Here is a 24,371-nt window from a genome sequence, read left to right as displayed (position 1 = left end):
GTCATTGTCAGGCAGACACGCACGCATGCACACATACACACACATACACACACACACACACACACACACACACACACACACACACACACACACACACACACACACACACACACATACACACACACCTTGCAGGTCATTGATAATTCACTACTATACCTTGGTTGCATGAGATCTGATGGAGAGCTGCAAGCATGGCACCTGAGAGCCATAATGTGTGTCAGTTGGTCATTGTTCATTTGCCCTAACTGCTGGAATAGCTAGTACAATGACATCAGTACACAGCTCCATCTCCCGCTCCCTTCTTTAAACTGAGAACGCCTGAAGTTTGCAGACTTCAGAGGTCAAGCATATACGGGTATCCCCCCATACCCTCATCCCATGACAGGACAGCCAGCAGCCTCGTCATTCTATTTACATTCCCACCAGACCTACTAGCAGTGCAAGAACATTCCAAAACTATGGCTGCCAGCAGCACAGATGGATATCCTACCTCTGTACCATTGGCCTAGCACCCTCCAGTCCATTTACAGCCATTTTCTGTTTTCTGACAAGATGCTAATTCATCTTAAATTCCAAGGTTTGCATTATTTGCTAAAAAGGCATTATATAATACTGCAAAATTATTTTGCTACATTCACAAATAATTTTATTCAGTGAATAAGTTTAAATGTATATTGTCAGAACATTATTCATCCTCAAGTTCAGAGGATTTTAAATTCTCTTATCTTAAAAACTGTACATAAAATGCTGTACATTTCTACTCTTTGGGGATCTTTCATGATAAATATTTTCACTTTAAGTTATGCAAGTTATTCTGAATTTAAAAAAGGTACTTCTCCCTTAATCCAATTTTAGCTGGCCCATTTCTCATGAGAGACCCTTAGTGTGATGCTATACACACTGACAAGGGAAAATGTCGCCAGGGTACTACAGAGATTCCCATACTCTTATTGATAAGTGCCATGGGATACTTTGCAGTCACCACTTTATGTGACTTGAACCTTGTTTAACTTCTTACACAAAAGGATGGCACACTCAGGAGTAAGGCATCCCCCTTGTGCTGCATTGTTGTGTTATCACTGAAAAAATAATCTATATATACCTGGTGTGCAACTAGAACTCTCAGACATCTGCCAATAATTGCAAGTTTGCTGTCTGTTGAGCCACTGGCAGGTCACACGACAAATGAATACATTTTAATCCTCAGGACTGTAACAATTTAATCATAATCTTATACACTATCTGAACTTGACTATGAATATGAAAGAAGTTACATAAAACCACTGTACTAGATTCATGACCAGGGACACAATTTTTTGAAAGATGCCAGTAAAACCCAAATCTGGACTGTAAATGACAACCACAGGATTTTCATGGAGTTTGGCATTTTAGACCAGAGTACTTAGAAATCACAATGCACTTCTTTATATTTATTACTTATAATATCAAGTCTACAGAGTGAATATTATGAACTTAGAAACTCTTAATTTTGCATATTATATGCTAATAATATATATACACCCACCCCAAATACACCCCACACACATGATCAAAATTACAAATAAAAATCTTCCTAATTTCATTTTCATCTTAGAAAACAGAATTTGTTTAATCATAAATCAGTGTCCTTGCTCATGAAGCCAAGTGTTGGCACAGTGTAAGCCTGATCTGGAGCCATCTTCAACAGTAACTGCAGGGCAAAGAAAATATGGGTGGGCAACCTAGGTGTATGTGGAAACCAGACAGGCATGGCTAGTACTTTTTGCAAAATCTACACCACTACAGCAAATTTCTTGAACATAATACATTAGTTTGGCACTGGGCAATGCTGGAAGGCTTGGAGGAATGTAAAGGAGCTCTCCATTGCAAACTGCAGACTGATTTGACATGAGGAGCTTGTTGCACAAACCAGTTTGCTGAGTAACCTGCTTGGGGTGCATTGATCATCATCCCGTTAACTGTGAAAGACCACAGCCTCTTACTGTCCCTGTTTATAGTATGTAGCACTGTACAGGTTGATTAAAAATGCCAAATGGGGGGAAGAAGAGAGTACAGGCAGGATGGAGAAGAGTGTCAGGAGTGATTTGTGACAGACAATTACCAGTAAGAGTGAAAGGGAAAGTCTACAAGAGGGTAGTGAGACCAGCTATGTTATATGGGTTGGAGACAGTGGCATTGACAAAAAGGTAGGAGGCAGAGCTGGATGTGGCAGAATTATGTTAAGATTTGCACTGGGTGTGACGAGGGTGGACAGGATTAAGAATGAGTATATTAGAGGGTCAGCCCAGGTTGAAAGGTTTGGAGACAAAGCCAGAGAGGCAAGATTATGCTGGTTTGGACATGTGCTGAGGAGAGATGCTGAGTATATTGGGAAAAAGATGCTAAGGATGAAGCTACCAGGTAACAGGAAAAGAGGAAGGCCTAAGATAAGGTTTATGTATGTGGTGAGAGTGGACATTCAGGTGGTTGTTGTGACAGAGCAAGATGCAGTGGACAGGAAGAAATGGAAACAGATGATCCACTGTGGTGACCCCTAATGGGAACAGCCGAAAGAAGATGATGATGATGAACTCCAGGTGTTTAAACAAAAAAATAAAGGATCTAGAGGCAAGGTTAGCTGGCAAGTACTAGAATACTGTCTTGTTACTTGCTTTAAGCATCTTCCTTTGGCTTTAGCTTCAACAGAAGAGGAGAATGAGTCTCAATTTGTGTCTTCTGCATTTTCTTCAAACATTATCAACAGTCAAAAGTGAAACTTTACCATGGCCCACCCTAATCGCTAATGTTAAATGGGACCTTGCCTCTTTTACAGATGGGACATTTTCTATGATTTTTTTCTAGAAGGGTAATTGAAGGCGTTAAAACGGCAGCCTTAAGTTTGTTATCCTGGTTTCTGATAAAGGTGTTAAAAAGGCAACCTCCATGGTGGTCAGATGGACTCTGTATACAGAACAAAATGAGGGTGATGTGGCAGAGACATAAAAAAGCTCAGACTGCAGAAGAAAAAATATATATTTTCAATGGTTAAAAGAAGATTTAGGAATATGGTGAGGCAAGCAAGATGCAACTGAGATGAAATTGACTAATAAAGGCTCCATTTGGTTATTTTTGGAAGGGTTCTGTATCAAAGATTTAAAAGAAGATGGTTGTTATATTACTGATTCAGAAAAGTTGCCAATATGTTCAAGGGCTTTTTTTTTAAATTAGGTTCTTAGTAATGGTACTGTAGCATTGATAATAGACAATGTATGTGATGATTGTCCAATTATCTTGTCTGATATCATCAGCAGAGCATTAAAGCCTATTATTTATTTAACACTTGTTTACCAGGAAAGTCTAACTTGGAACAAAGCCAATTTTCAGCGAAGGCCCAGGGAGAAATGCTTCAGACATGTCTTTGTAACGTGGGAGGAAATTGGACCACCCAGAGGGAACCCATATGGCCATAGGAAGGACATGCAGATGCCACACAGAAGGCACCACAGCTGAGAATTAAACCAGAGAACCTCTTGCTGTGAGGTGACAATTCTACCGCTGCACCACTGCACCATTGTATTAGATCAAATGCTGCTGCTGCTGGGCCAAATAATGTGGATGTGTTTTTCCTTAAGCAGTATTGTTGTCAATTTGTTTCCACTCTTAGTTGAGCTACTTCAAAATTTCATAAGGGATTATTATAGTCTTTATATCTGAAAGGCAGTTTTTGTGATTCCAATTCCCAAGTCTCAACCTGGCTCTTCAGTTGATAGGCTAGTGGATCTAAACTAACTTGTCAACTGTGCCAGTGCTCTGAGCAGTCCCTTTGCTATTTACTAAAGGAGGGCCATAGGAGGCATCTGTACATCTATCAACATGATTTTAGATATGGATGCACATGCTTGACCAATCTGATAAACACTGATCTCTTTGGATTAGGTCCATGGAGTAAATTAACATCAATTTGTTTATCAGTAGATAGGTGCAAACTCTCTGTGTGTGTGTGTGTGTGTGTGTGTGTGTGTGTGTGTGTGTGTGTGTGTGTGTGTGGGGGGGGGGGGTATATGTGATCAAAAAATCAAGAACTGTTTTTCTGATGCCAAGTAATTTAGTAGTTGCATTCCTCAAGGGCATATCTAGGGTCAATTATTCTATGGCCTGTTTGTCACAATTTCCTGATCAAAACCATCACTGGCTTAGTAAATTTGCTGATACTAAGCTAAGGTGGGTAGTATCTAACAGCAATGACAATATTAAACTAGTTTGATTAACTTTTACATTGGTCTTCTCAAAATTGTATGCTTTTCAATACCAAGATATTTATGGTGATGCACATTGGCTTTATTATGAATATCCTTATGCACTAGACAATTATGTTTTGTCCAATGTAAGTCAAGTTAGAGAACAAGGGATTATGATGGATAATTTTTGAGTTCATGTTTCTACCCTTATCCATAGTTCTGACAGCTGGCCCAGTGACCCACATCTTTTGCTGGGTCTACCAGCACTAACTCACACCTGGTCACATGCCTGAATTTGAGCCAGGTCCAGTGAGAATCCTAAAAATGCCCTGGAGGTCTCCATCTATCTTTTACTGGAGAAGGGGTTATGACCTACCTACTGATTTTCTTTCCTCCAATGCTATTCCTGTGGCAGAGTTCATAGCAGGTGTGCAATGGAGACATGACAATTCATCCCACTTCCATGGCAACTCATTCATGCCCCAGCCTTATTTCCCTTTTTAGGGAATGCCCCCTGATAATGTTATCCCCAGCCTCCACTAGGGAAAGCATTCAGGGACACCCATAGGATCCCTGGGATATTAACACCCATCCCTCCCTGCTGCTCGGTCACTCACCCAAACCGCTAATTGAATCTGGTTCAGCTTGGGCCACAGTCAGACCTTTATCCCCTCTACTCTATCAGAACAGCTACAAGATTAGGGTGGATAATTGTCTAAAATACGATGAATACTACAAAAGTATACTGAAAGTGTTATTATCTAATTAGCAACATTCTATGTTGCCTTTCAAGTATGGATGAAAGAGTGCTAATTCAACTATTTAAAGCATCTGTTAGACACATTTAGGAATACTGCAGTTCTTTTCGCATATTCAGTTCCTCTCAGATCAAGAAACTGGAATATAAACAATGTTCTTAGATTATAGGGGGATAGGCATCTTCCATAGGGGAAGCACCTAGAACAGCTTTCACTTTTTCGATTGATGAAGTCACCTTGTAGAAATGTAGACTATAAAAATGCATGAAAAAGATGATCTTGCAGCAGCCTAGGGTATTAGGTTTCTGCAACATTGTTTTACAACAAGAAATCACAACTTTGTTTCTGTTCCTCAGTCAGATCTTCTGCCCTTGGTTCCTTTTTCCACTCACAAACTGGTAAACTTTGGAAAATGCTACCAGTGCACATTAGAAGTGATGGCTACAGAGAGGCTTATACAAAAATTTGTTGACATTTGGTTTGACTATACTAAACATTAAACACTGGAAAAAGTAAATGTGCATTTGCACTTCCTTTTATCTTATTGAGCGTTTTGTGTGCAAATTGCATATTCATGATAAAGTTTCAAAACCTTGGGCCGTTCTCAGTTGCTTTAATAACTTAATGGTGGAGCAGCTGCAAAGGTGATCCATAAGGTCTGAGTTTGAATTTGAGTTGAAGTACATACTTCTTTAATGCTACACTTCTGGGCTTGATCAGGGACTGCACTTCCAAAAAAGCTTCTGATAGAGCAGTTTAAGCAGTGATTCAGGGTGGTTGCTGATGCTCTCACCCCCTCCCCTTTTTGTCTCACTGCATATAAGTCTGGTGGTAACAGCTGGAGACTCAGGTTAGCCGAACTGGAAATCAGCCTGTTTGATTCTTGTGTTGTCAATGCATAAGAAGAATTTTTGTGTAAGACTGGTGGATGTTAAGGTTAAAGCGGTTTCTCTTTTTGTCTGCTGATCTGAGATTTCAGATCTGGAATATAAATATAGTTGCACGTGTGGGGGGCAGGAAAGACATAGCAGAAAGACAAGTCTTTCTAGAGAGGGCTATTTTGTTTTTCATAAAGCATTCCATTGATATAATTTTGATAGAATGGTTAGAGACAGTTTGGTTCTGTCAGTGTTCCAAGATGTACTCCTATCAGTTACTTAAATGTAACTTACTCATTCTGCATACACTTGCCAGAACTGTAATATTCTGCATATTTACAAAGCAATTGGTATTTTATATATTCCTAATAAAACATCAGTATTATGCATTGTCCCAGCTTTGACAAATATAATTAGTAAGATATTGAAGTGAAAAGCACCAGTGTGTGAGAAAAATGTTAAAGCTATAAATTTTGCAAGATAAATCATGTTGTGCAAAGTACATATTTGAAAAATATGACATAGCATGACCCCCAGCTTTGTAATTTGCTTTGATTATATAACATGTGGAACAGTTACTCCACGATTACTCAGAGTTTAAATTTCTACTTCATATAACCATGGCATCCATGTATGTAGTTGCATTGGTATAAAGCTAACAACTAGGAATACATTAGTCAGCCTGAAAATAATGTACCCACAAACAGAAGTTCAATTATTACAGAGTCAGTTTGTCCTAAATATGTTGCAAAGCATAGTGTCTGAACCTCGTACTCTTTCTATTAAATCGTAATTTTGCAATACAACAGAATATAATCAGCTCTCTAATGTCATTAGGCTATAATGCAACTCCTAACCAGTGGGTCTTAGTGTTCTTTCATTTGTATACTGCACCAATATTAGATAAGAGCTACACACTTATAGTAACAAGTAGAATCCCTAAAGTTCCACATATTCAAGTAGTATTGAGTGTTAACCATCAGTACTGAATTGATGAAGGTATAGGATATAACATTTATGCTGACCTCAGAATGACAACTTAATGTACCCTTTTCCTTTAAAAAATGATATTCAAATTCATACAAGTCACATTTGAATCAGATTAGAATTTAATGCAACCAAAAAGGGGAAATTGCAGTGAAACCCATTTTTTGCACCAACCTGAGGTATCCTTACTGTCATCATACTGAACACAGAATGAGTGCCCATTGTTGGAAATGGCCCGTGCATCTGATGGGTCATAGGATACACTGAGTTTATGAAGACTTGAGTCATGTTTGGATTCAGCAGTGTGGATATCGATTGGCGACTGGCGTACTCCATTAGCAACAGGGAATTCATGGTGCCATTGAGCAGGACCTTTGAGGGGAAAAAAAGTAACTGTTATCCTGGTATATATTAAAATATAAAATGAGAGTAATGTGTTATTGGAGAAACAGAACATGCATAAGTAAATATATACTTCCACTGTACTGCAAGAGTTAATGGAATTAAGAACTGTCGAATAAATGAAAGAGGCAATTCTGTTTTTTTTTTCCATATGCTAAGTGGAGAGGTGGGCAGGTGTAAGAGATTTCATTCAGTCAGAACCCAGACCACTTACAGTACTAGAAAATGTAATTTAATTTTTTAGAACACTGAGCACAGAAATGAGCATTATGCAAGATTATAATCATGCAGTATTGTTACAGAAGAGTATTTAATTTAATGTGATTACATCTGTTAGAACAATTAGGACATGGCCAAAAATTAACACAAAAATTAACACAAGATAACAGCAGCACAAAGCTAAAATAGAATTATTTAATTAACTAACTGAGAAAGCAGTTTAAGTAGGAATTGAATGTGACTCTGTGTAGGCTTTACTCCAGGATGAAATGAATATTTCTAAATGCTGCCAAGTGCTATGAAAGCCGACTTATATGATGTTAAGACGAAGTCTAATAACTCAACAGACTATGTCATTATAAGTACAGCCTTTAGATATGACTTCAAAATAAATACATACAAATAAACCAAGTAAAATTGTTTCTTTAGCAACAAGGGATGGAAATATGAACTTTGTATGGTTATTGCATGAAAAATGTCTGGAGAATATAAATATGCAGGTCGGATACAATATTACAGCAGAGGTGCATATGCTACAGAGTACCAAAACAGGCAACTGATACTCGGTACATATGCAAATGAGATACAGTAAAAAAATGCAGTTTAAGAAAACATTCAAATTAAAATGCATTCCATAGCAGATAAATATGTACAACAATATAAATAGGCATAGAATACACAGACGTCATGATATTAATACACTTAAATGTTTACCTTTTGCTGCAGATAAAGAGACCCTTTATAAGTGGCAAAGACGTTTGTCATAAAATGAGATCTCTAGGTAAATTACAAGATGTTATGCATACTCAAAATTAGACCCAAAACATATGCCATGTATGTATAAATATCTATGTGCGTATAATATGTATGTATACACATACACACACAAAGAGACAATACATCATTTATATAGTCCTATCCATTTAAACAATTTGTGGTATTGAATTATTTTAAGTACTGCTTTCCATATTTTTATGACTGGATCTCATTGCAAACAAATATGAAGTCAACGCCTAAATTATATTCAGGAATTTCTAATATGTTAACTAAGCTATTAGGGTGTCATTTTTGAAAAGTTTGTTTTCTCCTCCACTCTACTTTACAGTTTCACTTGGGGTTATTGCAGCAAGCATTCCTGACAGAATTGCAGGAAGATGTGGGGTGGGGGGTCCTCGACAATGACAATGGATGGTTGCCAAACCATAAAGATGGCTGCATTTTGTCTGGGCCTTTCCTGGATTTGCTTCAGTTTTCTCTCCCTGATTGTGTTCTCATTGCAGTTATTGACTATGGCTGTGTGGTATATTATGTGGTATCATATTGGGCTGAAGCAGAACTTCTGCGGCTATTCTAAGAGTTGGGCATGCTCAGTCTGCTTTTACTTGTGATGGATGCAAGGGTGGATTATTGGATTTTTGGACTTTTAGAGTCTGAATTTGGCCATTTGGTTACCCAGGACAAATGCTGGGGCAATTAAGCAAAAAGGAAATGTAAGACATCTAGTTAAGACTGTTAGAAAAATGGGAACCTGCAAGCTACTACAGCTGTAATAGATGTGAGAGTAAATTACAGGACTTGTGGAGCATGAGACATGGCCATCTTGTGATCAAGTGTGGAGAGTCTTATTTACTTTCCCTTATTTGTTTTCTCATACTATAAAAAAACAGACATCCAAAATGATTGTCACACCAGCCACCTGAAATTCAGTAAAATGGAGCCAATATTAAAATCTAAACAGAGATTTGTTTAAATAGCAGCTCCATGTTACTGCATTTAATGTGAGTGGTGAGACGATCCATTTTGGGTTTGTTGTTTTATATGGTTTGTGCTTGACAGATTCACTTGACTGCTTGTTTTGGATTTTGTTTCCTCGTACTCATTTGATTGTCAGACTATTTCAAACTCTATTTAGACTGTATTTTCTGATGCTCTATACTATCATTGCTGTTTAGATGTACTGATGGCTTTGTTCTTCAGGACGGCTACTAAATTACTTGGTTCATCTTAGTTTCAACATAGATTTTGGATTGCAAGAATAATATAAAAATAAGTGGAATTTTTTAATGCATTGTTCAACTCTGTCACGTGTGGTATATTAAAATGCATTCTATTGTAGTGATATGCCTGTGAATGTTCTTTTACTTAGTTTTCCTACAGGCTTTAGTTTTCAAATCAACAGAACTGGCTGAAATCAAAAATTTGATGGAGAAGAAAAAAAAATCACCTCACAGCCCCCCCCCCCCGCCCCATTCAGCTGATTGCACCCCTCTCACTTAAACTGCAATACCTTAGCCCAAGAACAGGCATGAATAAACAGTTGTCAAACTGCCATCTATACACCATACAGCTCTTTAATTGGAGTCTCTGATTCACACATATACACCTAGATGAGTGGTAGTGTCTAGGTATGCATACATGGTAATCTACAAAGCATGTACACCCCCAACTCAGACACACCTTCTACATAGTAAATGTACTATAAGCATATAGAGGGCACATTGTGCTGTACACAAAGCTCCCGTCAGTCACAGTAATCCTCCAGTATGTCACAACAGAGTATGCAGTTTAATATACCATGTTCCCAGACTTCAGTTAACCCTTAGCAGCCATATTCCAAATGGCTAGCAGACGATGTCAAAGATGCAAGACAAGTTTATTTTTAAATCGATTATAGTTAAAAAGGTCAATATACAGTATTAAATACATAGTGTGAAAATGCAATATGACATAAATATATGATATTGTGTAAAATATACTGTGTCCCTCCTTTACTGAATGGATAGCTGATGTTAGTAAGGGAAGCCAGTTTCATCTTAAACATTGTTCTACTACATGTACAACATGGAATACTGGTTTGCTGGCTTAGGTGTACAGACTAAAACATAAATTAGCAAACTAGCTTGCAACACAATGCTCATTTAGTTAGCTGGCTAACCCCACTAGACACTCTACCTACCCAACAGTCCTGTCAAGCCTTTGTCCATGACATAGAATAGTGGAAAGAGATGGACTCAAACCCAAGACTACTGGCTGAATGAAAGTTTTTCATTATAGTTTTAACATTCCATATTACACTGTCAGACAGATATTGCATCAGTAAATAATGTCTCCAAACCTCCATCCATTTAAAAAAAAACTGTTGCCAAATATTAACCTAAGTGACAATCACTTAAAATAGCACCACCACCTTTATCCAGTAACTCTTGACATTTGCTCATAAATTGTTTTTAAAAGGTTCATTTATTTGCTGAATGATGATTAACATGAACTGAGCAACCTGAACTCCATTTCTGTCAATAATATAAATGTACTATATAAGTTCAGGAAAATGGACATGGAGTCATAATTCTTCAAATGCATTGTCTTTCCTCTCTCTTCCCCTATTATGTGTTCATCAAATGCTGAAAGTAAACTATGGAACTTCAAGTGAAAATGCCACTGATTTTCTGAATAGATTTGAATTTGGATATCCTTGCAAGCTGATTAGAAATTAGCAACATATGTTTATTCTAGACATCACCTAAGCAAACAAAGCTTTGTTTGATGAACTGGTTCCATTAGAAATTCCACAAGAGATGGCATGTTACCTCTTGTGATGCCATAGTGAAGAGCTTTCAGACTGGTTGCTTGCTCTTCAGTTTCATACACACCACCATTTACAGCCTGACTCCCCTACAATAAAGGAGTACACAGAGAAAATGGTTACATGAGGCAGCCATACAGTATAGTTTATGTCAATATAAGAATTCAAGGATGTCTGGGACAGATGAGAACTATAAGGCAATTGTATTATAGGGGCAGCTAGCTGTCATATTTGACTGGATCAAAAAGATCAAAATTCATTTACATATGGTATGTTCATATGTGATCAGAATATGCTAAAGATAAATACAGGTCTGATATGAGTTTTCACAGAAGAGGAGATTCACCCTTTAAGTCTGCCAATGCAAAAAAGATTAAGGACTCTATTTATTGTAGACTAGGGTTTTATACACAAATCTCTCTGTATTTTGTGCAACTAAGTTACTTAATCGGGCAAAGCTCATAAACTACTCCTGAAATAATTTTTTTTTGTCAAATGGGTCTTAACTCATTTATAAATAAATAAAGCAGCTAACAGGGAATTTCACTTCAAAGCTAACCACAATGCATTGTCCTACATGGTGCTTGATATTCACTGTGTGGGGCCTGTTAAGAGCAAAGTCACATTCATATAGTAAAAGGTTAAAGTTTGGAACCAAATTGAAAGAAAAATTTTATTTCTGACAAGACTGTGCAAGGCAAAGTAACACCACCTGGCCTCGCCAGACTTGTCAACTTAGTTTACGTCTACTGAATGCTTCCACCATCCTCTGTCCATAAATCAAACATATTTGTCCAGCTTCAGTTTTCTTATGGGAAGTGAACGCAAAAATATTTTTCCATTTTAGACTTTTATGAAAGGTGGCAGAGCTGAATCAAACTTTCAATTAATACTGAGCTGAAGGCTTTAAATCAGAAAATGACATGTATGCCTCAGCATTTTTGGAAATTGTGTGCAATGAGGTATACCGACATTTTGAATGTAAAACACCTACATGCTCATCACGCTTTTATTTTGCTGCATTCTCCATTTCATTTTTTTCTTCTCTTTTTAATACCATGCTGGCTAACTAGGTTCTTTGCTTAAACTTGTAATTTCAAGAGATATGTTTTAGTGTCAAAGCAGTTTGCTGTTCAGAAATGTGTACTCTGGAATGGGAGAACTCTACTTGAGAGAAAAGGGAACTACATTCTGGAAGCTGGTGTACAATTCCAAATGTCAGGATTAATGTTCCTGACTGAGCTAAACTGAGCTCAATAAGGGACTGTTATTTTAATGAACTGGAAGAATTTGTCCAGAGCACAGGTACCATGTCCTTAACTTTTGTGTATTAGAAATTTCATGGAATAATAAAGATAATGTCATTTTAAGGGCCACCCCCCCCCCCCCCATTGCTTACTATTAAATAAGCTGAACATCCTACTTAACCAATAGCCTATTTATTTTTGTTGCCTGTGCATTCTCATCCTCATAAGAAATATTATGGCTCTCTGCATTCATTAATTCTGTAACTGTTTTGTCTTATTACATCTACAAGAATGATTTCCATCATCCTGACTGAATAGTTGTACACGCCTAAATCTTCCATACAATGTATACCTCTTTGCTTCAATGTGTATCCCTTGTTCTCAAACAGCTTTTTCCTGAGAGCTGGAATCCACTTTAACTCTATGACTTCCTCTGGTGCAGTTACAACTTACAAAGAAAGGCAGTAGAGGTGGAGATGAAACAAGTTAAACTAATTCCCTCCAGTGCATCCTTGATTTCTTTTGCAGACAGTGCTTTATTTTTTTTTATTTCCTTTTAACTAAATTTATACCAGGTGGTGCAGTGGTGTAGCGGTTAATGTGGTCACCACACAGCAACAGGTTCTCCAGTTCGATTCTCGGATTGGGTGCTTTCTATGCAGAGTCTGCATGTCCCCCCTCCATTTCATATGGATTTCCTCCAGGTGTTCCCATTTCCTCCCACATTCCAATAACATGCATTTCTCCACTGAAAATATTCTCTGTCCTAGTTGGATTTTCCCTGTCAACTAATGTTAAATAAATAAACCATTTTGACCACTAGAATTAAACATGAGACCTTACCAATTGTATATATACAGAATTTATAACCTTTTAAATTTCAACAAGTGATGCATCTTCCAAGACATCAACAGCCTTATTCCCTATGGAGTTTTAACATTTAGCTCAAATAAGATTATTTCAGGCTTCTTTTCCCCTCTGCTACTATTACAGTTTCCCCTCATTGTTTATTTTACTGTATCTTCTCAGATGCATTTTTTTTTTCATTTTTGCAGTGAATTTATGCTGGCAGCAGTTAGCGTTGCCACCTCACAGCAAGAGGTTCTCTGGTTCGATCCTCAGCTGGGGTGCCTTCTGTGCGGAGTCTGCATGTCCTCCCTGTGGTCGCGTGGGTTTCCTCCGGGTGCTCCGGTTTCCTCCCACATCCCAAAGACATGCTGTGGATGGATTGGACACTCTAAATTAGCCCTAGGTGTGAGTGTGTGTGTGTGTGTGCCTTAAGGTTGGGTGCCAGGCTGGAAACTCGACACTGTAAAACTCCACTGCCAATCATGAGCGGACAGGTGATCCGCTGTGGCGACCCCTTACCGGGAAAAAGCCGAAAGAAGAAGACTGATATTTTGATGAATTGCAAAAAAATGTCCAGAGCACAGGTCCTCTTACTGTAGCTTTTTCAGTATTTAATCAGCAACATGTAAAACTTTGTGACATCAGCAAGCATTCTGCAATGTCATTTTATAAAGTCACTGACCAGCAACAACCATAATACTGACATCTGCATTTCCAAGCTGTCATTGTCCTTTCATATCAGTGACCACCATTCGCTACAAGTCTGTGAATTCTTCTGCCTATTCACCCAGTGTTCAGCAATACTAGCAACACAGGACATGTTTTCTCTAAATTTAATATATCTACTGATTTGTTTTAGATAAAATGCCTTGATAAAATCTTAGCAGATCATATCCACATAATCGAAGAACTCAGCTACACTTAGTAGGTATGAAATTTCTATTGACAGTCCATATTGCCTTGGATCTAGTGCTAAATGGACATGAGAAAAAGTAATTGAAGCTAATTGTGTTATATTGTTAAATGCCAGTCATACGACCGCACACATGATATAAAGGGCATTAAACAATCCTAGTTATAAGAAGTCCTCTAACTATTAACGGTCGAGTTCCTTATAGTGTACAGAAGCAATTAGATGCACAAGCTGTGAGGTTAATGAGGTTAATATAAACGAGAGGAGAAGAAATATTAAAAAGACCAAACCCCCCCCCCCCCACACACACACACACACACACACACACACACGTGAACTAGGTTAATGGTGACAATTTATATATATATATATATATATATATATATATATATATATATATATATATATATAGAACAAAATCTTCAGCCAAATCAGGGACACTTGACAGATATGAACCATCACTACCGCCGTCTTCGGAATGCTGGACATGCAGGACAGCAGCTGGGGATCTCGGGGCTTAAGCTTATGTCACGTGACCAGTGTCCTGTAATGAACTGCAAGCCTCTAGTTTGTAAGTTCGTTTCAATATCCTAGAAGTTGCCTTACTATAAACATTCCATATGATATCCAAAAATTGGAAAATAAAAGGGAAAGGCAAAGAACCGTTGCGCTCAACCTTTTAATTATCTGGAACAAAAACCCTTGTCTGGGGCATGTTTTAAATATTAGCAACGTTTGCTAAGAAAGTAGGCTAACAAAGAATTGTATTAATATGCAACGTCCGTGACTGCAATGTTTGGCAATAATGGCTTAATCCCTCACTGTTGTCACAAAATGTCATTTTTATGCAGAGCTAACCTGTGGCGAAATTAAGGATGCCCTTGAAAATCAGGGGTTCATTTGGTGGTTTTGAGTGGAAGGTTTGCAACAAACAACCTTCTTTTAATTTCAAGGATACCACTTTGTCCAATCAACCAACCAACTGTCACAGATGTCCTGAAGCATGCAGCACTACTGCAGTACTAGGTTTTGTATACAGAGGCGTGTGAACAGTGTCCCCTGCAGTCGCTAGCAGTAATGTTACGGGGTTCCACATACACACACACACACACACACATACACACACACATTCACACACACACAAAAAACACACACACACAATCATATAATGCAGTAAGTTCCAAATCTACATTGAGTTTTTTTAGTAAAGTACATTCCTCACCGTTATCTTTCCCATAACCCCAGTGGTGGCCGGACATGTTGTCACTTGGAGATGGCTCGGGTACTGTTGGCTCCGATTTGCACTTAGTGCAAGCAAGGACTTTCTGACATAGCCTGGACTTAAAATTCAAGGCTTATATATACTCCCTCAAGCTCCAGGCAGGCGACACTTGACAGTCGGTGGGCTTGGCCACCTGATCTCATAAAAGCAGAGGAGAAACATATGGAGAAGAAAACTCCTGTGCAGGAGGAGCAACAGCAGTACAAATTCTCTAAACATTACGTGACTTTTCTATTGTTCTTCCTTATTTTTATTTATGCCGTTGAAGGGTATAAGGAAGTGACCCTGGGTATGCGAGTCATCGTAGTGAGTTCATATTTTATTGTCGGCTTTGTCATAAGTACGCAGGACACCTTACTTATTGTGGATTTAGTTAAGGTGTAGCTTGCTATCAGACCTGACAAAAATGCACTCCTAAGACAAATCCTGTGTCAAGGGTCGTTACTATTGTATTACGTGGTGGTGCTTGGTAGTTATGCTATTATCTCTGCACAGTATAACTGTACCTCCTAGTATAATTTATGATCTGGACGCTCTCAGGTGTACTGGAGGATTTTAGAAATAGGTTCTTCTAACGCTTTATTCCCTGCTGGGAAGTGAAGTATAAAAAGCTTTTAAAAGTAGAGTGTGTTATAATTTTATGTTTGCCTTTTAAGGATAAACAAACTTATTACCAAATATATTACTTTTTTACAAGACTTGCAATTTGCTGCGAGGGGTGTAATTTTTTTTTCCATTGTCACCACTTAATGTCACTCAGTAGGTTTTAAAACTGCAGCAGTTACACACAGTAATAACTTGGTACAAAGTGCAGCTCTGGCTCATGGCTTTGTTGTTACAATGTTTCTTGTCAACCTTTTGAGTATCGTCCTTTGTTAAATATTACACACGCGCTTAGTCAATTGTTAAACGTTTAAAAGGGCCATAACTGTAAATCAGTAGCTATTAGAAATCTGACCCGACCCTTTTAGTAACAATTACACCTGGGTAATGCACTGTTTTAAATATTTATGTTAACCAGGTGTTCCAGGTTGCTACGTACCTTAGACCGCATAAAAAATATAGAGCTTGTTTATATTTGTTTCTGGTTCATCTGTAGTATGTTCTGTTCTTTGCTGCCGGATGCAGGTATGAATTCAACAGGAATGGCTGTCCTTGGCTTAATGGGTGAAGGAGTTTAATATGACCTTGAAATCCACACTGCAGCACTCATATCTCGTATTCCAGCAAATATTTTGTTTGGTAAGAGAAAGGCTCTGGCTTCCTATAAATAGGGCATCAGTGCTAAATAATTTTATTAGAGTTAAGCATGTAATATGTTTTCTGAATTGAAGCAACTTGATCTTCCTCTGCTTTGTGGCTATAACGTATGATCGAAACGCAGGTAATGTACATTTATTGGGATAGTGTAAAACGGATATAATTAACATTGACATTCCTATCAAAAGCATAGCTCTCAGGTGTACCTCATTCCGAGGAATGTACCTCATTTGGGGTCTTAAAAAGTTCATGCTCCTCAAAGTTCCACATTGAAAGGGTCTGTCACATATTCAGTGTTAGGATTTTTTTAACTGCTAGCAATGGGTAAATATAAATGATTTATATTAATTCATTACAATATCTTTTTTTATAAGTAAAACCAACATATTTTAGCCATCATATGACCTTCCTAGCTGAAGTTCTTAAGCCATTAGTAAGTGTTCCACATTTTGCCCATTTGTCACACATTATGAGGACTGGTGTTCCTCATTTTGGAAAAGGGAGGTTGAGAGCTATGATCAAAAGACTCAATATTTAACAAATATGGCAACAGTGTAAGTGTAGTACCTTTAGCACTATACTATCAGACTCCCAAATTAGACAAGTTTGTAAGAAGCTCTGGAATTATGAATCATTTAAATTTTGTTTAAATGTTAAGCTTAAATTGATTTAATTATTTTGAAAACAAAATTCGGCCACAGCACCCATCCTCCCTGTACCATATTTTCTTTCAAACCAACAACCCCAGCCTCAGTCTTATTGTTTACTTATCCTTTAATTTCTTCTCTCATTTCCCCACTTGTCTGTCCACTTAAATATGTCCTGTATTTGTATCATACTTATAATTTATACATTGCAGTAAAAGTGACAGTCTCAGCGACAGCAATGTAATAAAATGACCTCTATACTTCCTAAATATTTGCAACAGTCTTTTCTGCAAATTGGGTACACCTATTTTATCACCTACAACTTCTTAACTAATAGTGTATAGTACATTCTGTAATTATGTTGGGATGCCGCAGTGGTACAGCGGTAGCGTTGTTACCTCACAGTAAGAGGTTCTCCTGTTCAATGCTTGGATGGGAGTGCCTTCTGTGTGGAGTCTGCATGTCCTCCCTGCGGTTGAGTAGCGTTCGAAAATCATGCGTGTGTAAATGGGCATTCCTTCATTGAAGGCTGGGCGTCGAGCTGGTACCTTGGCATTTTGTAAAAAAATCTACTGCCAATCATTAGCGGACTGGAGTTCCACTGTGGCGACCCATTACCGGGAAAAGCTGAAAGACAAACAAACATTCTGTAATTATGTTCTGTTTATCCTCCTATTTATCCACAGGCTGAACCTAACATATTCCAGCTGATCAGTATTCTATTCTGGTTAACAAATATGTTCCAGACAGGGATCAGTAACATTCCAAAACATCAGGGCCATCACAGAAAGGAATATTGGCAGACATATTCCACATCCACTTTAGCCATTCTCCACATTCCATGAAACAGAAAACCACTGACAAAGTTTTAAAAAGTTAGGCTGCCCTGTCCAGGATACCCTACCATTGCCAAACGTCATTTCAGGCAAAAAATTCAAACCAGTTACTCCACTGCCGTTACAGTGGATGTGCCAGCTAGGTTGTTAAGGGTCTAATTTACTTTTGACAACAGATAAAAATTGCCTTAGATGATTTTGCCACAAACAGATGTTGTAAAATATTCATGACTTCTGCAAAAATCAGCTGTTTCTTTCCTAAACTTATATTGCCACAACCCTGCACTATACAACACTGTATGTTATAAGTTAAATGTCCCATAGCCTACCTATGCTGATCATACTCTCACTCCATATAAGCACAGCCCTTGCCTTGCAACTTGTTACAACAGTAACAGACTGATATTGCTTTAAGTGACTTTGATCTGTCAATTTATCATTTTGATCAATAGTGCAAAAACAAAAGGAAAAACCAGTTTGTCAAATTCATATCACATGAAAAGTAGGGCAGCTAAAAAGTAGTCACACTTTCAGAGATTACTAATTTATATATATATATATATATATATATATATATATATATATATATATATTTTTTTTTTTTTTTTTTTTTAATAATTTTTCCATTTGGGGCAAGCCACCCACAGTTTCCATCCACAAAGCTGTCCTATACACATATATGCCCTCAGGGAAAAGGAACTTCTCTTACAGTAACCTCAAAGTATGCATAGTAGTGATTTTATATATATATATATATATATATATATATGTGTGTGTGTGTGTGTGTGTGTGTGTGTGTGTGTGTGTATGCACACACATATACATATGTGTATATATATATATATATATATATATATATATATATATATATGTGTGTGTGTATACATGCATACACATGCATATATATATATATATATATATATATATATATACACACACACACACACACACACACACATACACACACACACACACACACACACACACACACACACACACACACACACATATACATACATTTATATATTTATATATACACACACAAATTCCCACAACTTGCCTCACAGTTCACCTTTAAAAATATGGCTTCAAGAAAAAAGGATGCAGAGTGTTCCCAGCATACAATGAATAATGGTACCTGCTGTTAGTGTCAGATCAGACAAAATCACTTATTTAACATGACTTTTACATGTGAATATGTTTCAGAACCCCACTGATTGCTTAGTCACAAGTGAAGTAGGTGGGAAGTCAAGCAACCTGAATTAATATTCCACCTTCTCAGAGTTTGTGTAACCTCACAAGACAGACCGTCATTCTGGGAGCGGACAAAAAAAAAACACTGTTCAACCTTTTGCACTACTTACTTCCGCTGTGGCAACCCCTAACCAGGAAAAGCCGAAAAGACAAACAACAACAACTACAGTTAAAGTTACTATTTAGCCCACTTTAATAATGTTTCGTAGTTTAACAAATGAACAATTTTCATAGTAGACAGGGAGGGGAGGGGGCAGTGTTTACCTCAAATTATACACAGTAACTTGCTGTTACTGAGCCTTCAACCAAAGCAGAATTAGGCAACTCCAATATCGCAGAACTCATTCTTCATATTTGTAGGCTTAAAGAAATTATACAGAAACTAAGCAAAATTATGCACAGCTGCTTTTTTGTAGGTCAGTACTGATGAGCAGACAAATAAGATGCATTTAATTAAGTATGTATTGTAATTATAGCGAAATAGCAAGTTTGTTATTAGACGGAGCACCTAAATAAATTCTGGACTGGTTGATACTTTGACTATATGCAAGATAGTGTGCCAGAACACTTGCTTAAAAATTTACTTTTTGAAGTGACAGGACTACAGCCAGTTTATGAAATACCAGGTCAAGATTTTATTAAATGATATTTCAAAGTTAGGCAGCAGTTTATGAAATTTATATTTTCATTTACTCATTTGACCTGTTCAGTCTCAAAAGTAAAATGAAAAAAAGTTTGCTTGTACACTGATTGCATTTTTGTGTTTTCTGTCTTCCTCCAACACCAGTAATTCAGAATGTTTAAACGATGTAATCACCAGTCTCCTGACCTGAATCTAAAACCTTGTGTAGCAACAACATATTCTATACCATCAGCATATACAGCCACAGGGTACCCCAGATCATATTTTAACAGATGGAACAATGTATTCATTATCTGACTTTGAAACAGAGAACAAATCATTCATCATCATGGGAGCAGAATGTTACAGTAGCTCAATCTAGTCCTAAAAAATTCAACATGGACTAAAATACCACAGTCCACTTCCTATTGTTTTATTGTCTGCCCTTAGAATTCTCAATGGGCAACCTACTCTTGACCCAACAAACTTGTGTTTTCTTATAGAACTGTAAACCAACAACAATAGACCACAGCTCCAAATCAGGTGCAAAGTTTATTGGTTTAGCGATTTCTTCTCGTGACAGAGACTTCCACATAACAAACACACAATGCTAACCCAGCCCTTAAATATGGGTATTTAAGGGCTGGGTTAGCATTGTGTGTTTGTTCTGAGGAAGTCTCTATCATGAGATGAAAGCACTAAACTGGTATTTAAGGGCTGGGTTAGCATTGTGTGTTTGTTCTGAAAAAGTCTCTATCACGAGAAGAAAGCGCTAAACCAATAAACTTTGCACCTGATTTGGAGCTGTGGTCTGTTGTTGTTGGTTTACAGTTCTATAGTTCTACAGTTTGTTTTGGTGTGTTGTGTTTTCTTATAGGCAGCACAATGTGTGTAGAATGTATTCTCTTTTTCTGCCTTGGCATGTGTTTTTTTCCCAAAACTGAGCCATCGTTTTCTCTCACACATTTCAAGTCAACAAATCTAGATTAATTCACAAACATAGGAACATTAGCATTTTGTTTCTCAGCCACAGGCATTAAATCAGATACCTTTCATTTATAAAAGATCCTGGTGTGTGGAGCAAGTAAAGACACCTCATTCTTCAGTTTATACCAATCTGATACCAATTCATCAAGGTCTGCCACAGCTTGTTAAATAAGAAATCAGAATGCAAAGTCCCCTCAGTATCTTCTCATACATTTTTTTTTAATATGCCGATTTATAGAGTTCTGCTTAATTTATTAAATAAAAATGCTTGATGCCCAATTACAACTACTGTGGTTAAATAACACAACACCCACTAATGCAGGTGAGCAATGCCCACAGAAGATTTTATGCCTGGCATTGAAGGCATCCTTGGATCCTACTCTGATAGACATTTTGCATATCTGCAAAATGAATAGTATCAGAATTACTCTATCTAGGGATTGAAACTTTGTTTGTGGCAAATATGGCATATTGGAAGGATGGGTATATGTCTGAGAATTCCCATTCAATGAACAGGCTTTCCATCTATGTAAAGCACAGCTCTTCCCTAACACTATTCACGAGAAACCTAGACTACTGGATAGAAATTGGGAATACACCCCAAATATAGCACCTATGTTTCTAATGGATAGATGCAGCCTGTCAATCTTGTCCTAGCTTATATACACCCCTTAACCTTGCAGGATACAATTGGGATGATTGACTAGGCTTATAAAGGTTCCATTGGTTGTTATCCTACTATACACCCATGAACCTATGACAGCCTTACTATATCAAAACAAGTCACCTGGATAGGACACTGAAATGTGAGTGAAATTTGTGAACTCCATTGCTGCAGCAAAAGTATTAGATCCATGAGATAAAACACATAATTATATAGAAAGGTTTGTCTTTAACCATATCAAATTAATACACACTAGTGCTACTGCATGATTAAATTGTGCACATACAACCAAAAGAGCACATGCCCACACATGGTTCATAAATGGAATTTACAACACACACCTTCAGACAGGGTACTATCAACTGGCAAGCAAAAAGTAAATAAACTAAATACAAATAAGGCACAGAGCCATTTTAAAGTTTATTTAATTAAAGTATGGCTTACTTTGACCTCACTATGAGTGAATGCTTACATATAATTGTACATGTATGCATCTGATCCAAAATCAGAATATCTAAACACTAGAGATCCAAACAAAACCAGTCTACATGCACTACTTGCAAAAACAGCATAACTCAAAAAAGCAGGGAGACAAGCCTCCTTCTGCACTCCCTACCTCACAGCTTATATATACCCACAACTCCACTATTGCACTGTAATGGAAGAAAGGGGGAGAAAAACACACCAACTTCACCAGCAGCTATCATGACTCAACACACCGTGACAAAGCAAGCAGCAATTTTATTTCTAACCCTATACAAAAAGTAATACGAGAAATGAATACCAGTGTACAGTGTCAAACATTCCTTATTACCAGAGTTATAACTGCTAAAAATGCACAGTAGACTATCATTAGATCACTTTTTCTAGACCACGTCTAATTAGATAAACCTTGAATGTAGCCTACATCACACATATACATTTTCAGACCATATATAAAAATCCAGCTTTATTCAGTATTCAAAAATCCAACCTCAAAACAGTTCCTTCATAACAATGTTTAGTCCACACAGCCCCTCCGGGATATAGTCTGCCTTTTAACATAAGAAAAGGTCAAGGCTGCTGACCTATTTTAGAACCAACTTTTCTTTTATTAACAGTTTACATCTCCCAAAATGACTATGGCTGTACATGATAACATTGTTGTAAATTAGTGCCTAGCCATGCGATCGTCAAAACTAGTCTTAAAGGTAGACAATAGTACTTTGTTTACTTGCAGCTATATCTTCTTCTATCAACTAAGAATACATTGAATAAGGAACCTAGCCCTGAAGTGAGTCTTGTTTGTGTTGATTTAGGTCCCTTGTATGGATGTTTGTGAAACTAGAGGTTTTAAAAAGTAACAGAAAGTCAAATAAGATTGGCTTTTTTATGGCACAAAAAGTGAGACAGGTCACCTCAGATCAGCTAGTAACCAGAGTAAAAGTAGAAAGACAGCTGTGCTTATCAAAATAATCCAAGAATTTATGGCCTTTAATTTTCTTGGTTTAAAATTGTTGGGACCTTTCTAGTCAAGTGACTGGCCAGAATCTGTAAATACCAAAGGGGGCATGAAGTAATGTGCCAGAATTTGTACATACCAATAAAGGCATTGTATTCAATGATGGGTTCAATAAGGGAAGAACACAGTCCATCTCTTGGCATAAAAGGCTGTAAGACTGATTGGCCTATAATTGCCTGGGTCTGTAGAGGGACCATCTTTGTGTAGGGTAGTCACAGTGGCTGTTCTGCAGGCCTTGGACACACAAACTGTTCAATGAATGCCTGTCTATACTGTAAGTAGAAGCTCATAGTGAGCACTTGGCACTGATGAAAATGCAGTGTGGCATGTTGACAAGGGATTCAAAGAGTTGCTCCAACAGGATTTCAAGGGGAACTAAATTTTCAGGAATAATGGTGGCAACCATGTGTCCATAGGATAACGTTAGCACAACTAGCTATATCCTTGGGATCAGGATGTGTGATGTCATAGAAGAGAGAGAGAGTGCATTGGTAAACATCATTCCTTAATTTCCCAACATAACTGAAGGTCATTTCTCTCATTATCTGTAGTACCCTTAGTTCATACTCCATTTACATGTTCTAATAGTACTCGTGTTCCTTGCTGGCATGTTTCATTGTGGTCTTAAGACGGGATATTTCTTACTGTCTTATTATTTTCCTTGTATTAGTTTGTTAGAATGGGGGTTCCACTAGAGGGATTTATTGCAGAATTTAATATTACAGTTAGTGTGGAGGGATATAGACTTGTCTATGCAGTTGTGTAGATTCATGTAAAAACTGGAGGTGAATATGGCAGCCCTCTTAGATTGGTAAATTTGCAGGGGAGGGTTGGGCATTTGCATGTGCCTTCTACAAGCTGAAGTAGGTTAAATACATAAATAATAGCTACTGTAATATTTACGTTCAACGATGTCAGACATATACAGTCAAGCCATCATAATCTATTCCCCCATATACTAGAGCACACATGTATACAAAGATATGTCCACCAATTACAACCACTTTATTAACTATGTAAACGTCAGATGTCTGATTATTTACACATTTATTTGAAAAGAATGGACAAAGTATTTCAACTCAATTTTATCAGATGCATACAGTGCAACTCACTGCAGCTACTCTCAGCCTTACTGCACTCTTGCCTCTCAAGTGGGTGTCAGCCTGTTCCTTGCATTCTTTGTGCATCAGCTTACCCAAATGCACCATGCCATCATCTCTCCCCACATGCTCTGCCCTACACCATAATGTAGTACTTCACAGACC

The 24,371-nt window shown here is 37.6% G+C and overlaps 1 protein-coding gene across 1 annotated transcript in view; it reads right to left on the bottom strand.

The window, feature by feature from the left end:
* Positions 1-15,478, bottom strand: part of LOC122797169 (carbonic anhydrase-like) — a 408,969-nt gene extending 393,491 nt beyond the window's left edge. Inside the window, exons 1-2 of the mRNA XM_044065988.1 lie at positions 15,276-15,478; positions 7,015-7,212 (exon numbers count right to left, since the gene is read on the bottom strand). Of these exons, the coding sequence (XP_043921923.1) occupies positions 7,015-7,212; positions 15,276-15,312 (235 nt within the window). The 5' untranslated portion in view covers positions 15,313-15,478. The remainder of the gene's footprint in view (positions 1-7,014; positions 7,213-15,275) is intronic.
* Positions 15,479-24,371: the final 8,893 nt, after the last annotated feature.

The sequence above is a fragment of the Protopterus annectens genome, chromosome 3.part0 (genome assembly GCF_019279795.1).
Source record: "Protopterus annectens isolate FY-2018-M chromosome 3.part0, PAN1.0, whole genome shotgun sequence".
NCBI classification, from domain to species: domain Eukaryota; kingdom Metazoa; phylum Chordata; order Ceratodontiformes; family Protopteridae; genus Protopterus; species Protopterus annectens.
Note: the sequence above shows the minus strand (reverse complement) of the source record. Positions and strands in the feature narration are given on the sequence as shown.